The sequence below is a fragment of the Sciurus carolinensis genome, chromosome 18 (assembly GCF_902686445.1).
Source record: "Sciurus carolinensis chromosome 18, mSciCar1.2, whole genome shotgun sequence".
NCBI classification, from domain to species: domain Eukaryota; kingdom Metazoa; phylum Chordata; class Mammalia; order Rodentia; family Sciuridae; genus Sciurus; species Sciurus carolinensis.
Window position 1 is genome coordinate 19,809,537 of NC_062230.1, and position 15,546 is coordinate 19,825,082.

The window sequence follows — 15,546 nt, forward strand, 5'->3', positions numbered from 1 at the left end:
TTAAGTACTGACACAAGCTGGGTGCAGTGGCACCAGCCTATAATTCCAGCAACATGGGAGGCTGAGGCAGGAGGATTGCAAGTTCAAGGCCAGCCTTGGCAGCTCAGTGAGCCAGACCCTCAGCAACTTAGTGAGACCCTGTCTCAAAATAAATAAAAAATGGGCTTGGGATGTACATCCTCAGAGGTAGGGTACTTGCTTAGCCTGCATGAGGCCCTGGGTTTGATCTCTTGTACCAGGGGAAAAAACCAAATACATAAATAAAAAGGATGTGGGTGTAGAATACCCCGCAACACCCCTGATCCTTCTCTCCACTTGGAAGGCCCTGCTGACTCTCAGGGGTCAGAGGGTCAGGCACTAGGGGCTGGTTCTAGGAATTTTAGATCTAGAGAACTCAGTTCTAGGACAGAAGGGCCTAAAGAGAGAAGTAATCTGACATTGTTTCAAGGCCTAAGAAAAGTAGCAATTGCCTTGTTTGGGCCTTGGTGTCCCAGAATCCCGAGGGTCCAAGTGCAGAACTACTGGCTGAGGAAGACCTGCATATCCTTGGTTCCTTAGCTGCCTATTTGCCCACTGGACTGACTCTGTGTCTGGGAGAGGGGTTCTGTAAGTGAAAGGTCCACCTACAGCCCCAAATGACCTTTCTCAGACTGACGGAGGATAGATAGATGAATGGACAAGGGAAAAAGCAAGTACAGCAAAATATTAGTCCATAAGGGGGTCATATGGGTGTTCACAACCTAAGTCCTTGAACTTCACCATATGTTTGGATTTATTGTAATAAAATAACAGGGAAGGAAGAGAGAAAATTGTCAGGCAAATAGTATACACCGTTCAGTAGAAGGTATTGGGAGTGCATTTTCTTTCTGGAAGAACTTATATTTCAAATGCCCAGAGAGGGTAATGGTTATTCTGACAAAGAGCAAATTTCAGGGGAGAGCCCCACAAACCATTTAGGGGAGGGAGAACCTTCCACAGAGCTCCTTAGATTACACCCCACAGGTGATTATCTATTTTGTAGCAACCCAAAGTTGCTGGCCCTTTGGTGACTTTTCTGAAGTTTATCTTGCCCCTCCAGAGATTTGGCACTTGGTCCAGAGTGGACCCCACCTTGCCACCTGTAACCCTAGGGGGAAGGGCAGGATAAGATGTTCCAGACCCTGCCTGACACCTGATCCTAAGAGGTTGATCATGTTTATTCAGGAGGTGAGGTTCTCACGATAAAGAGCAGGGGAAGGGCTTGGACCTGGTATAAAAGATCTGAAAGTTTCTGGGAGATTATTTTGCATCTGAAAACGCCAGGTGAGGGGTGACAGGATGCTTGAATCTGAGCTGGGAGTTTTTCAAATCTAAGCTGGATAAGAGGTTGTCTGGATTGAATAACAGGGGGGACTTGTCAGTTAGGTGGGACACCTGAATCTGAGCTACTTGGGTGCACATATGCCTGATTTCAGCCAAAGGAATGGGGACACTTGTGATGCTCAGAGAAATGGTCAGGTTTATGTTATGGAGAAAGGGTTATGACAAGTGGACCGGGTTCCCCGGGGTCTAATGTCTTGAGCGCATCCCAATTCTTTCTGTAACTTCTCCATCTATCCAGTTCCACCTTGGATGCTGGTACCAGTAGTCTCTTCTACTACCACTTCAATCTCCAGGTGACACAGAGGTACCTCTAAAATACTCCTTTCTTTCCAATTTGAGACCAGGGTAAAGCTAGGGATTTAATCATGCCCCAAATGCTCCATAAACCAGGCTAATCTATCAACTGACCAAATTCAGTTAGGTTTTACTCAGTTTCTGGTTTGGTAAACTCAACCCTCTCTATGCTTTGGAGATGTCCTCTACTTCCTCCTAAGAACATTGCTCTGGGGGCTGGGGAGATAGCTCAGTCGGTAGATGCTTGCCTTGCAAGCCCAAAGCCCTGGGTTCGATCCCCAGCACCGCAAAAAAAAAAAGAACACTGCTCTGCGCCAAGATGGAATGGGGCTTGACTCACCTTAAAATCTGGACAGAGTTAGAACTGATCTTTTGGTTTGGAAGGGAGAAAGAAAACTGGCATTAGCAGACCAGAGAAACCCAGAGGGATTAGGGACCCAGAAGACAGTGAGTGTTTGGAAGGAAAGAACAAACCACAGATGAACAGTCTTCTTTAGGCTCAAGTCTAAGCTGGCAAGGTCTGAATTGAAGGATTGAAAAATCCAAGTCTAAACTGGAAACCCAGGGATGCCTGGGTACATGAAGTCCAGCAGGAAAAGGATACAGCCTCATTTTTCCTCTCTTCCCACTCCAGCCCCAGAATGTTGACGATTGCGATCCTCGCCCTTCTTTGTGCCTCAGCCTCTGCCAATGCCAGTAAGTGTGATGCCACAAGCCTGGTAATGGGGTTCTGGGAAGGCAGCCCCTGCACTGCTGTTGACCAAGACTTTTATAGGCTGGCTTGGGGTGGTGGGCACAGTCATGGGAGGAACAGCGTGGTGGGGAGCAACTGAGTTCCCCGGGGATTTCTCCCTCCAACTCCTTCTCTTCCCTCCAGTTCAGGCTAGGTCCTCCTCCTATAACGGAGAGTATGGAGGTGGTGGAGGACAGCGATTCTCCCATTCTGGCAACCAGCTGGAAGGCCCCATCACTGCCCTTCGTGTCCGTGTCAGTCGATACTACATTGTAGGGTAAGATGAGTTTCTGTGGTTTGGGGACCCTCTTGGATCTTAACAAGTTGGAAAGTTCTCATTAACTTTGGATCACATCTGTTTCAATCAGCAAGTCAGAGGTAAAACAGGATATGGTGAACAATTAATTGTTAGAGGAGCTGGATTCTAGATCTGTCACCACTCTTACCTCCCCCAACACACATGTCCTTGGCAAAATCAGATAACCAAAACTCTCAGGGGCCTGGAAATTGTCTAGGTCAGGCCCCTCTGAGGGGGGCTCCTTTGCAATATTACTGTTAGGCATCCTCCATCTTTGCTTTGTTTCTCCCCTGAGATAGCCATATTTCTTTCATAGAGTTGGGAATTTATCATATGCAGAGCCAAAATGTGTCTCCTTCTGATCCAGGTTCTGCATCCTGAGACTATACTGACAAGTCTCTTCCTTCTCCAGCATGGGACTTTCAGATGTTTGAAAATCCTTTGCTTCTTTCAATGGGGGTTGGGGACATGGTAGAACCCCAGACTCCAAATTCAAGTTCTGACACTGTTGTCTGGGTGATTCTGGGCAACTTCTTTTCCCTCTGAGGCTGTTTGTTGGCAAAATGAGGAGTTGAAATTCCGTGTGTGATCTTCTAGGGCTCATATGGTTTACATTCTAGAGGACTAGAAATGTCACATCACCAGTTTGAAGGTCTCAGCATGTAGGCCCAGAGATCCTGAGTTGTGATGCCCTATTCAGTGTCTTCCTTCCTTCTCCTCTTGTCCCCAGTCTCCAGGTGCGCTATGGCAAGGTGTGGAGCGACTATGTGGGTGGCAAGTCAGGAGACCTGGAGGAAATCTTCCTGCACCCTGGGGAGTCAGTGATTCAGGTGTCTGGCAAATACAAGAACTATCTGAGGAAGCTGGTCTTTGTGACAGACAAGGGCCGCTACCTGCCTTTTGGGAAAGACACAGGCACGAGTTTCAACGCTGTGCCCTTGTACCCCAACACTGTACTTCGATTCATCAGTGGCCGAGCTGGTTCTCTCATTGATGCCATTGGCCTGCACTGGGATGTCTACCCCAGTGACTGCAGCAGCTGCTGAGCTCCAGCCTCCTCCTTGGGACACAGGACACTGAGAACTCCCTTATAATAACCCCCATTCAGTTGGCTTAATAAAAGGTTAAACATCGTTAAAACTAGCATGTATGTGGGTGTCTCTGCCTGGGATCTACCTCCTGATTTTGGTGGGAACATGCCATCACATTTCTGACTCTCTGTTGGGCATTAATCTGGGAAAAGTGGGAGGATGAGGAAGGGAATTTTAAGATCCTGGGTTTTTCTTTATAATTTACCAAGAGGAGATATTTTCTGACTTGTGCCAACTCTTCTCAAGGATAGTTCCTTAGAGTGCTTACCCAAATAGGCTGAGGCTAGGGTAAGACCTAGTTGTGGTTTATTGTCCAAACCTGAGGTGTCCTGTTTCTCAGCTCTCCTCTCCCCTGGTCCTTCTTTTGAAAAAAAGTGCTTCTCAGCTAGAAGAATATCACCTCACTCTATTGACCTGAACCCGGTCAATACATGTGGTAATCCTGGACCATTATCTTTTGTTCTTTTCTAGAATCCACCTAACTCCTGAAGTTTAGCCTAAATTTGTGCTAAAGGACTCTGCCCTATTATCCCAGCCCAGTTCTTCCCATTATCACCCATAAGTCCGGACATCCTTATTTACCGCTCTTGGAACTGGGATTCTTTCCTCAGGCAGCCACCACCTCCCCAACAGTGTAGACGTGTGTCAGCACCATGCTCAAAAAGGAAATTCCAAAAAGGAAAGATTTTCATTTTGGATTTCCATGAATATAAGGGGTTGGTTAGAATTCAGGGGAAGCATCAGGATAACTAGATAGAATCAGAAAAGACATAAAGTTGCTATGGAAATAATTTTTTGGACTCTAGTTTCCAGTTTTAGAATACTAACAGTTTTTTGTTGGTAGTGGTGGGGAGTTACACATCGGTTCTGACAGATTTATTCATATTACAGGAAATGTCAGAGTCACATTTCTTCTCAATTACACAAAGATAAGTTTCACACTTGTAATTTTATAAATATTCACATTCTAGAAATAAGCTCATGTCTAGCCTATTTTTATAATAATTCCTCTTTTTAGTATTTCCATGGGACAGAATATGATGCCTTTATAATTATTTTTATTGATATAAACCAGAACATAAAATTCACCCCTTTAAAGTGTACAATTCAGTAGTTTTTTAAGTATAGTCACAAGGTTATGCGATCATCACCACTCTATTTCCAGAATATTTTCATCACCTCAAAAAGAAATCCGGCTGGGATTGTGACTCAGTGGCAAAGTGCTTACCTAGTACATGTGAGGTACTGGGTTCAATTCTAAGTACTGCGTGTAAATAAATAAAATAAAGGTCCATCAGCAACTAATAAAATATTTTTTTAAAAAAGAAATCCATCCAGGCATGGTGGCACATGCCTGTAATCCCAGTAACTCAGGAGGCTAAAGAAGGAGGATCCCAAATTTGAGGCCAGCCTCAGCAACTATGAAATTCAAGTGATGAATGTGAAAGCAATAACCTCAGGAAAACTATGAGTATATAAAATAAGAAAAAGGCTAAAGTTAGGGGATTGGGGAATACCAATATTTGACGCATGGCACAAAGAGGTGGAATCAATTAAAGAACTAGAGAAGGGAGTGTTCTGGGAGGTAAGGGGAAGGAGGAGTGATATACTAGAAAGGAAGAGAGAAATTTCATGAGTGGCTAACGTCACTGAGAAGTCAAGAAGAGACTTCAGTTTCCTCCCTCTTCAGCAATCATAAGGTCATTAGTTATCTTGACAAAGAAGTTTCAGTGAATTGGGAGAAGCTGAAGACAGGTTGCAAATAGTTAAGGAATGAATGGGAAGCGAGGATATGCTGGCAGCAAGAGTTGACTATTTTAAGAAGTTTGGCTATAGAATGCCAGAAGATAAACTAGTAAGTCATAGTTACGAGGGATGCAAGGAAGGAGGTTTTTGTCTTTTCCTAGATAGCACACACATCAGTGTGTTTATATGATGAAGAGGAAGGAAGAATAGAAGAAGAGGCTGAAAGATTCTGGAAAGAGGAGAAAAACAATGGGACCAAGTCTTAAAAAAGATTGAAGAGGATGATTTATGAAGAAGTTGGAGCAGGAAACTTTGAGGGGAAAAGGGGGGGATTAAAATTAGTGAGGTTATAGCTTGGCTTGTATATAAACTGAAACAAGGGAATTACTTGTTCAGTTAAATAAATAAGATTACTTGCTATATTCAGTCAGATTCTACCAGAGATATGTAGGCGACATGCCTACATATACAGAAATTTATTGTTCAATAAAAATTATAGCCCCAGTTGGTGGAGTATGCCTATAATCCCAGCAACTGGGAAGGCTAAGAAAGGAGGATCACCAAGTTCAAGGTCAGCCTCAGGAACTCAGCAAGATCTTCAGCAACTTACTGAAACCATCTCAAAATAAAAAGGACGGGGGATGTAGCTCAATGGTAAAGCACCCTGACTTCAATCCCCAGTACCTAAATAAATAAATGATGAAAATTATAGAAGTCCATTGTTTTGGACTAAGCTTCAACAGTCCACACTAAAAACTAAAATGGAGTCATTTATGCTAAAGTTCTACATCAAAAATGAAGACAGCCTTCCAAGAAATCAAGAGAGAAAACAACCAAATTTCCCAAACAGGCCAGTTTCAATTGGCATGATAATGAAGTTCCTTTCAAAAACTAATCTGAAGTACCTTTATGTTAACAAATCAGTTATTTTTCTAGGGTTCCATCTTCCTGTCCCCACTTTGAGAGGAAATTAACTTTGAAATGACCAATCCCTTCTTCATCCCGTTTCTGCTTTCTTCAGCCTGTCTATAAAACCAGGCTCTTCCATTGAGCTCACTGGAATACTCATTCTATGTATTAGCTTGATTCTAGCATTATGGAAAAACAGACAGGTAAGAAACCCAGCGACACTCGGAGTTTATTTTTGTTGCTGACCTCAAGGAGCTCACACTCAAAAATTCTGGGCCCTGAGCAGTGGGGTTTTAGGGTTTTTATAGGGCAGTGCAGAAGATTAGGTTACAAGAGTGGTACTGGCTGCAAATTGGTGGGCTTGAAATTTGGGGTTGCTCAAGTGGGAACAGTGGCTAGGTCAGGGTGGGAAGCTTGGTTACAGAAGGAGAAAGGCCAATTATCTCTGGGTAAGGAGTTTGACCTTGTGCCCACTTCTGGTTTAATTGATAACTTCTCCTGTGGCCTACTGAGTCTGTTTTGGGTATTTTTCCTGTTCATTCCCCGCTTAGGGTGCTTTTTCCAACCTGTGGTGGATAAGTATCAACCCCAGGCCTGTTGGGAGAATGATACCCCTCATTCTTATCAGGTTCTTCCTGGCCCAGGAGCCTATATTGGGTTACCAGTAATGATAGTTATATATAATGATAGTTTTGATAGTTTTATACACACACACAAACACATATAGAGAGAGAGTGAGAGGGAGACAGAGAGTTATAGGTGGACAATATTGTTATTTTATTTTTATCTGGTGCTGAGGATCGAATCCAGGATCTCACACATGCTAGGTAGGCACTCTACTACTGAACTACAACCTCAGCCCCAGGAAGTATAGTTTGACTGACTCTTTTCATGAATTGATGAAGCGAGTAATGAGACAGATCAAGAGAGTCAATAGGATTATGAGGGGGCCAGTCAAATGGAGGAGCCATGAGGGTCAACTCCAAATGTTATTCCAACAGCTCCAGGAATTTGCTAATTCTGTCATTTATGTGGGCTTGGTCTTACAGTTGCTGGGCCATAGCCCTACTAGTTTGCACAAAAGCATTCTTCATTTAGGAAGAGACAGATTCCTCCCTTTTCAGCTGTAAGTCCAGTCCCCTCCTATTTTGCAAAACTACCTCAGCCAGGGAGTCTAATTGATCCTGTAGGGCTACTAATAATTTTGCCACTCACTCAATATCATCTGTTAAGTTCTTAGATAGTTTGTAGTAAAAGGTGGTTGATGAAGTGATCCCTCCTATGCCTGTACTTTTCTGGCCATTATCCTCAATATAATTAGTAGCAATATGAATAGGATGGCTCTCCTTGACCATGTATTAGCCGACAAAGGTATGGGGAGGGTTTGGGTATTAGGTACTATGTTCATCTGAGAGATGAGGAAAGCCAAAGTGAATATCCTTGTCCAATTAGTTGGCAGGTGTACATAAGCATCTGTCCCACATATAAAGAATAGGCCTTGGCAGGGGTGACATCATGTTGTGTTTGTGGGCTACCTGTTAATGTTCAGTTACATTGGTCCCTAGTTAAATTGCCTATATGCTCTGTCCCTTCATTGCTTGTCACACATTCAGGAGCCTGTTGAGTCAGTTTGACTGGCCCTAAAATGGGCCTCATCATGGATAGATTTGGAGGGGGCTCTATGGCTATAACATTTCTCAAAAGTATTGGTGTGGCTAAGTAATATGGGGTTTTCATGGATAAGCACAACCAGCAATCCTTGGCCAGCCTGAGGGTTGGTATTGTTAAGATGGTGGTGGGCTGCATTTAGGAACAGATCCAACTGGGAGTCCAAATTAAGAGGTTTGAGTGGTTTGTATGAGCCTTTCAGTGAAGTGAGGAGTGGGTACACAAGTCCAGGCCCATCCAGGAGACTGGAGGGATGAGACCTGGGTTGAAGGTTAGAAGTAGAGCCCAAGTTCCATAGAAGCCATTCCAGTAAATATAAGTTGTCCTCTTAGGTTCACGTTTGTCTGTGGTAAGGCAGAGTATTGAGTGGGTGCCCAGGTGAGTGTAGTGGAAGCACGTGCAGGGTGTGGAAAGGGACGTATATATTGCATGACAACAGAGCATGAAAGATAGGTAACAACATAAGCCCCTTTTCCCATTGTCAGTTTGCTGTGGTTATAGTAACCCATAAAAGAAGGGTGGCAAAGCATAATCCAGGGGCATTAACAGCTCAAAATGAGGTGGGGCAGGAGGGTGTTCAGGCTACCAACAACAAAACTTCCTACTATGAGGAAATAGCAGGAGGCCAGCCACAATACCTGGCCTATGCTCCAATCTTGGGGTGCAGTGACAGTTGATCCAACAGCAAGGAATGTAGCAACAGTGCTTATTAGCAGGAGGAGACAGATGTGACAGAGGGGGTTTATATTTTAATAGGGAATCCTCAAGCTTCTGCTGTGCACTGACTGACCAGCCTCTGATGTGGTCAGAGCAGGGCTGGAGTTCTTTCTAGTGGGCTGCTGAGTCATCCTCTGTATCCTTCATTTGATGGGGCTAGTTAGTTCCCAGGCTGTCCGCCAACTCTCAGGGTCCACTAGAGTTGCTGCTTTCTTCATCTGAGAGTGAGGGTTCCAGGGAGTAACATCCGCAACCTTAACAGAAGTAGGAGTTGCCACTATTACCAGATGGGGACCAGTGGGCTAGAATGGCTCCTTTTTCCAATCCTTTACCCAAATCATGTTGCCTGGTTAGTGGGAATGACCCCAGTTACTCATGGGGATGGGGGTCCTTTCCAAAACTTCTTGGAAGATGTGGTGTAGGGTTTTTCTTAGGGTTTGAAGGTGTTGAGACATTTCCAAGTCTCTAATCTGCTTGAGGTTTCCTCTAAGCCTGCTTATTATGGGAGTGGGTCTTACACAGAGAATCTCAAAGAGTGAGTAACCATTGGGTCTTGGGGTACAGCATGCTCTGAGTAAAGCCAATGGTAACATTTCTATCCTGGGGGACTGAGTTTCCTGGCAGAGTTTGACTAAAGTGGTTTTGAGGGTCCAATTCATGTGTTCTACTTTCCCTGAGTTCTGAGGCCTATATGCCATATGGAGTTTCCATTTTATTTTTAAGATCTGAGCCAGGCCCTGGACTATTTCTGCAATGAAGGCTGGTCCACTGTCTGACCCAAAAGAAAGGGGAAACCCATATCTGGGGATAACTTCTCTGGAGAAGGCCTTTACCACTTCTCCTGCCTTTTTTGTGCTTCAACCCACCCTCAGTAAGTGCAGACAAGGACAAGGAGGTATCAGTATTCCCAACAGTGCTTGACCTGTGTGAAGTCCACTACCATGTCCTTGAAAGGCATGGCGCCTGTTGTTTGTACCGTGGGGCTTGATTTAGGCCCTTGACTTGCATTTTTGTGTGTGCATGTACTGCACCTGGCATATGTTTGGGTGCACAGGGTGAGAACTTGGGGATGAAATAGTACTAGCTCATCAGTTTTTCTGGGGCTGTTTTCCCAAAGTGAGTTAGTCATGATATCGTTTTACCAAGGGGGCTGCTACAGCACTGGGGACAGAGTCTCTGGTCAGGCAGCTTCCACCAGTCCCCTCCTTCCTTTATTCCTTTCTCGGCCTTTGCCCCTTGTTTCACTTCCTTGGTATAACTGGGGTAGGAGGCAGTTCTGGGGCCAGCAAGAGCTTGGCGGTTCTTTCCCTGAGGGAACTTAGTTTCTCTGCAGCCTCCTTTACTGCCTGGTCAGTCAGGCGATTTCCCTGCTGACATGATCTGAGCCCTTCTGGTGGCCCCTGAACTGGGTGACAGGAACAGCTCCCAGACTGCATCCAACAGTTGGAGGATTTCTTCCTTGTTCTTAATCTCTTTCCTCCTGATGTCAGTAGCCTTCTTTCCTTATAGATCACCCCATTCACCCATTGGGTGGCAAAGGTACATTGTTTCCATTTTGTATATCATAATGCCTGGGCCAATGTCCAAAGTTCAGTTGACTGTGCAGACCATCCTTGCACCATGGCTTCAGCTTGTATGATGTCATCAGCAGTAGTGACTGCAAACTCAGCTTTCCATTGTCTTCTCTGTACAAAGCTGCTTCCATCTGTAAAATGTTCAAGTTCTGGATCTCAGAGGGGGACATCCGTTAAATCTGGTCTGCCAGAGTCAACTTCATCCATCACTTCCTCCAAGACATGATCTGGAAGCCCTTTCTCTGTTGGTGGGAAAGTAGCAGTGTGGTGGCAAAACCAGACCTGGTTGTGAAACAAAATTACAAAAATGATATGGTAAGAAACCAACGCCTTGGAAAGGGGTCAATTCCACTCCCCTCTCTCCTCCTTTCTCCAGGAAACCTAATTAACCATGGGTCCTTACTTTTGAATTATAAATAACTGCTCTAGGAGTCTGACTACTCCCTCTTGAAGTGTAACAGATAACTGAAAAGAGCCGTTTCTTATCTGTTTCTGTGAGCATGCTTTATGTCAGAGACCCTGCACAAGGCCTTCAGCTGCACAGATTAGGAATCTTTTTTAAAAAGAGAAAAAAGCCCCAATGATAGGATGGGGCTAAGATGACATTACATAACCTATAACTATTGTGAGAAACTATGAATCAGGAATAATCAGAATTTGGAGTTTTTGTTTTTCTCTGGACCAGCTGGTGTAAAAGAAAGTTTGGAGTTCTCCTCTCTGAGTGCTGTTTGCTGCTTCTCAACATCTGTTTCCTGCAACAGCAGGGTTTACATTTCACATTTTACATTTTGAGCCTGACTCACAGGTTTTCACATATTAATCCTTGATAAGGAGCTATCCTGAAACTGTTAAGCGATTTGTATCCTTGCCCATTCATTAGGGCCATGACTACATGGGGAAACTTTTTTTTTTTTTTTTTTTTTTTTGCGGTGCTGGGGATTGAACCCAGGGCCTTGTGCTTGCAAGGCAAGCACTCTACCAACTGAGCTATCTCCCCAGCCCTACATGGGGAAACTTAACATTAATCCTATCTCAGGGTGTGCTTGTTGGCTTCCTTGATGAAGGTTACCATGGGAGCCAAGGCCTGAAGACATGACGGCCTCCCTGAAGCCACTGAGTCCAAGTGTTCCAGTACATCGATGACTTTCTCCTGGCAAGCCCCAACCAGGAGAAATGCTGGGAAGGAACAAAGGCATTGTAAGCCCAACTCTCTGAGGCAGGCTACAGAGCTTCCAGAAAAAGGCCCAGTCTGCCAGCAAGAGGTTCGCTGCTACTGACCCACCATTGGGGTAAGGACTCCCAGGGCTGTATGGTTCTTTTCATGGATCAAGAAGTTGAACAGCTAGCTGCAGGGGCGCTGGTTAACAGTCTCTTTATCTCCTGGAAAGTCTTTTCTTGGTCCTATCCCCAGTTCAAAGGGTCCTTTCCAGACCTGCTGTGACTTCATAGAGTGATTTGGACAGGCTTGAATATCCAGGTATCCAGATGCAGCAGAACCCTGCTGCTCCAAAGAATTCTTGGACATCCTTTTGATCCTTTATGGAATGGAGCAGAAGGCCTGTTTTCTCTCTGGACCTAGGATGTGCTGTCTTTCTGAAATGATGAACCCAAAGTACTGGACCTCTTGCTGGCAGACTGGGCCTTTATCCGGAAGCTCTGTAGCCTGCCTCAGAGAGTTGGGCTAACAATGCGTTTGTTCCTTCCCAGCATTTCTTCTGGTTGGGGCTTGCCAGGAGAAGGTCATTGACATACTGGAACAAGGTACAGCCTGGGTTTTCTTTCAAGAAAGTTGACAGGTCTGCTGCTAGGGCTTCTCTGAACAGGGCGGGAAATTTTTGAATCCCTGAGGCAGTCTATTCTGGGTCATTTGCTTTTTTCTCCCCATGTGGGGGTATTCCCATTCAAAGGGACCAGGCAGAGGCAGAAGGAAGCGTCTTTTAGGTCCAGACAGGTGAACCAGTTTGCTTATGGTAGCAAGAGACTCAGGACAGTATAGGGGTTGGGAACCACTGGGTGCAGCATGATAAGAGCATTGTTGACTGCCCGCAGGTCCTAGACAGGTCAGTAGTCATTTCCTCCTGCCTTCTTGATGGGCAGCAGTGGGGAGTACCATGGTGATTGGCATTCAACCAGTATTCCTGCATCCTTAAGCCATTGCAAGTGGGCCTGAATCCCCAGACACGCTTCCCATGGCACTGGATATTGTCTCTGCCTAACAGGGAGAGTCCTGGGTTTGAGATCTACCATTATGGGTGCATGGTTGTAAGTCAAGTTGGGGGCCCTTTCTTAGTCCAGACATCAGAAAACTCCTCCAACAGGCAAGTGGGCTTCCTCAGGCCCCACTCTCCTAGTGGTAAAGCTGCCATTCATCTTCTATAGGTACAGTCACTGCCATGATAAGAGGCCATTGGTTTTGCAATGTAAGGCTTGTGGGTCCTCCGTGGGAGAAGGTGATATGGGCTCTGGGCTTTGTTAGTAAGTCTCTTCTCAGCAGGAAATTGGGCATTCTGGTAGGTATAAGAATTTGTGAGTTACCATGTGTCCAGGATCCATAGAACTGCAGTTTGGGTGCCAGTGGTGCTGACTATTGTAGCCCCGTACTCAATGACAGGGGCTCTGTGCTCTAGTGACCATGGAGTGTTCAGTACCTGTATCAACCATGAAAATCATTGATTGGGCCCCCACTTTCATTTTGACCATAGGTTCTCAGGGGCCCAGTAGTAAGGAAACTGGTTTCCCCTAATCTGATTTGATTCTGGTCAGACCAATGAGGTTCTGGGTTTTTGGTTTGGGTTACCATTTTGTCTTCTTCCCTGAAGCAGTCTTGTTGGGTCCTTGTGTTGGTCCCTTAAGGTGAGGACAATCATTCTTTCAGTGGCCAGTCTCCTTGCAATGGGTGCATTGGTTTTCTCAGAGGGGGCTCTTCTATTGGGTCCCCCCTTTCATGGTGGGGTTGACTGCCCAGTCAGGTCCAGTTTCCCCAGTGCTGCAGTCAATAAAGACACTTTGATTTTCATTCTCTTCTTGGCTTCCCATTTGACCTCATGGCCTCAATTCACAAAGACCATGTTTGCCACTTCCATCAGCTGAGTGGTATTCATTCCAGTGAAGTTCTCAAGTTTCTGGATTTTCTGTGAATGTCAGTGTATGGTTGGACCACAAACATTGTGTTGACCATTCACTGGTTTTCTGGTGCTTCTGGGTGAAAGGCAGTATACAATAGGAAGGCCTCACACAGTCTCTCATAGAAGTTAATTGGTGACTCCCTTGGTTTCTGGATAACTGCTGTGGTTTGGGACATGTAAGTTGGTTTCTTAGCTCCTGCCAAGCCCGCAGGAGGGCAGTACAGTATTGGCTGAGGGTTCCTTGTCCATCTGCTGTTTTGAAGTCCCAGGCAGGCCAAGTATCAGGGATACCTCTGTTGCCCAAGCTTTTGCATCTTGGGTTCCTGCTGGGGCTTGACCTTGAAGCCAACAGTCAGCCTCCGTCAAGATTCCTTGTTGTTCATCTATGTTGAAAAATGTCAGGAGGATCTGGTAGCAAGCACCCCAAGTAGGTTAGTGGTTCTGAAATATGGACTCTAGGAAGTTGATTATGGTCCGGGACTTCTCTGAATAGGGTGATGTGTGGTTTCTCCAGCTTAGGAGATCTGTGGTACTGAAAGGTTGGTAATAAAGGATAGAGTGCCCAGGCTGGCCCATGCTGTCAGCATTGATCTGGAGTGGCATCTGGAGGGTCACAGTCAAAAGGGCTGGTGCTTGGGATAAACAAAGCAATCATCTCATGGGCTATGGAACTGGGCTACAGGCCAGGGGAAGGCTTAAGATGCTGTCTGGACTGGGAAGCTGCTAAAAAGGTTGAGGGGGACTCACTGAAGGCAGCAGGATATCTGGGAGATGCAGCATTAGTTGCCTCGGTGGTGTCAGCATGCTAGGAATGTATGGTGGGGGCACAGATGGCTTATTCTCTGGCTCCCCTTGGACAGGTTTGGTCAGCTCATGGTCTTTGGGTTTCTTTACCTAGGCCACAAAAACTGCTTGTCCCCCCCCCCTTTTCTTTGTTTGACACAGAATCAGACTCAAGGAGGCAGGGTCTGGCTATCTGAAGCCAGGAGTTAATATAGGGGAACTGATCTGGGTGTCTGGGGGTCCCTATTACACTTGATAGATAGCCCTAACAGTAAGTCTTCAGAGGGCCACTTCAATTTGCATAGTGTGTGCGATTTTCCTGGAGACATTTTGATCCCAGAGTCTCTTGAGAATCCCTTCTTGAAATTTTTAAGCATACAGTCAGTCTTCAGTTTCAAAGAATTTCTACCCATGGTCATCAGGAGTGCTATTTCCCCCCTATGTGTTTTCCCCTTCTGAATCAGTGGTGCAAAGACAGACAAGGGTGGGTGACCCTTCAAGAGAAGAGACCAACCAGATATCTGCCTGGCTGCCTTCAGAAGGAACTTAGGTGCCCTTAGTATCAATGGCAAGGTATCATGACTCTGGTTTGGGTTGCCTAGATGCCACCTTAAGCTGTATGAGGGCCACCACAGAATCATAGGACAGACCCACTCAGACTCCATAGCTTTCCACCATGGAGCCTCAAACTCAAATCTGAGACAACAGCAAATCAGGTCACTCATTTACACGCGCATTTACAGATCAGAGGTTATTGCATTTCCTCCCAGCTTTGGGAAGTCCCTGACCTGTAGAGTTCCTTTCGGAGATTCCTAGGAGATGATCAAGCTTCCCTTCCACTCGGCGGGATGGTACCTGACTGGGGACTGACTTTTCCTGGGACTTACTGAGTCTGGGTGAGTTGCCAAGTGAGTTGGTCCATTTCTCCTTGCAGTCTGGTTGGGGCAAGGCTGCCTGGAGGGTAAGAACTCCAAGGTGAAGGAGGATCCAAAATACCTATGGGTACAATGCAGCCTCATGGGTCCCTTCCTACTCTGGTGCAGTCCAGCCACTGGCTGGTGGCTCAAGGGGCCAGAACATTGGGATCTCCCTGGGGCCTCCAGAAATGTGGAAAAACAGACTGACAAGAAACCAAGAGAAGGGCTGGGGTATAGCTCTGTTGGTAGAGTGCTTGCCTCACAAACACAAGGCACTGGGTTCAAACCCCAGCACCGCAAAAAAAAAAGTGACACTCAAATCAGAAGAA

General features: G+C 45.7%; 1 protein-coding gene across 1 annotated transcript; it reads left to right on the forward strand.

Moving 5' to 3' along the window:
• The first annotated feature begins 2,297 nt into the window (after window positions 1-2,297).
• Zg16 (zymogen granule protein 16) lies at window positions 2,298-3,733 on the forward strand. The gene is made up of 3 exons (XM_047532725.1): window positions 2,298-2,352; window positions 2,534-2,666; window positions 3,418-3,733. Exons 1-3 carry the CDS (start codon window positions 2,298-2,300, stop codon window positions 3,731-3,733), a joined length of 504 nt encoding a protein of 167 aa, XP_047388681.1.
• The last annotated feature ends 11,813 nt before the right edge of the window (window positions 3,734-15,546 follow it).

Coding starts and splice junctions, on each gene's coding strand:
- Zg16 (XM_047532725.1), top strand. CDS start 2,298: ATGTTGACGATTGCGATCCTCGCCCTTCTTTGTGCCTCAGCCTCTGCC. Junction 2,353..2,533: donor CTCAGCCTCTGCCAATGCCA/GTAAGTGTGATG, acceptor TCTTCCCTCCAG/TTCAGGCTAGGTCCTCCTCC. Junction 2,667..3,417: donor AGTCGATACTACATTGTAGG/GTAAGATGAGTT, acceptor TCTTGTCCCCAG/TCTCCAGGTGCGCTATGGCA.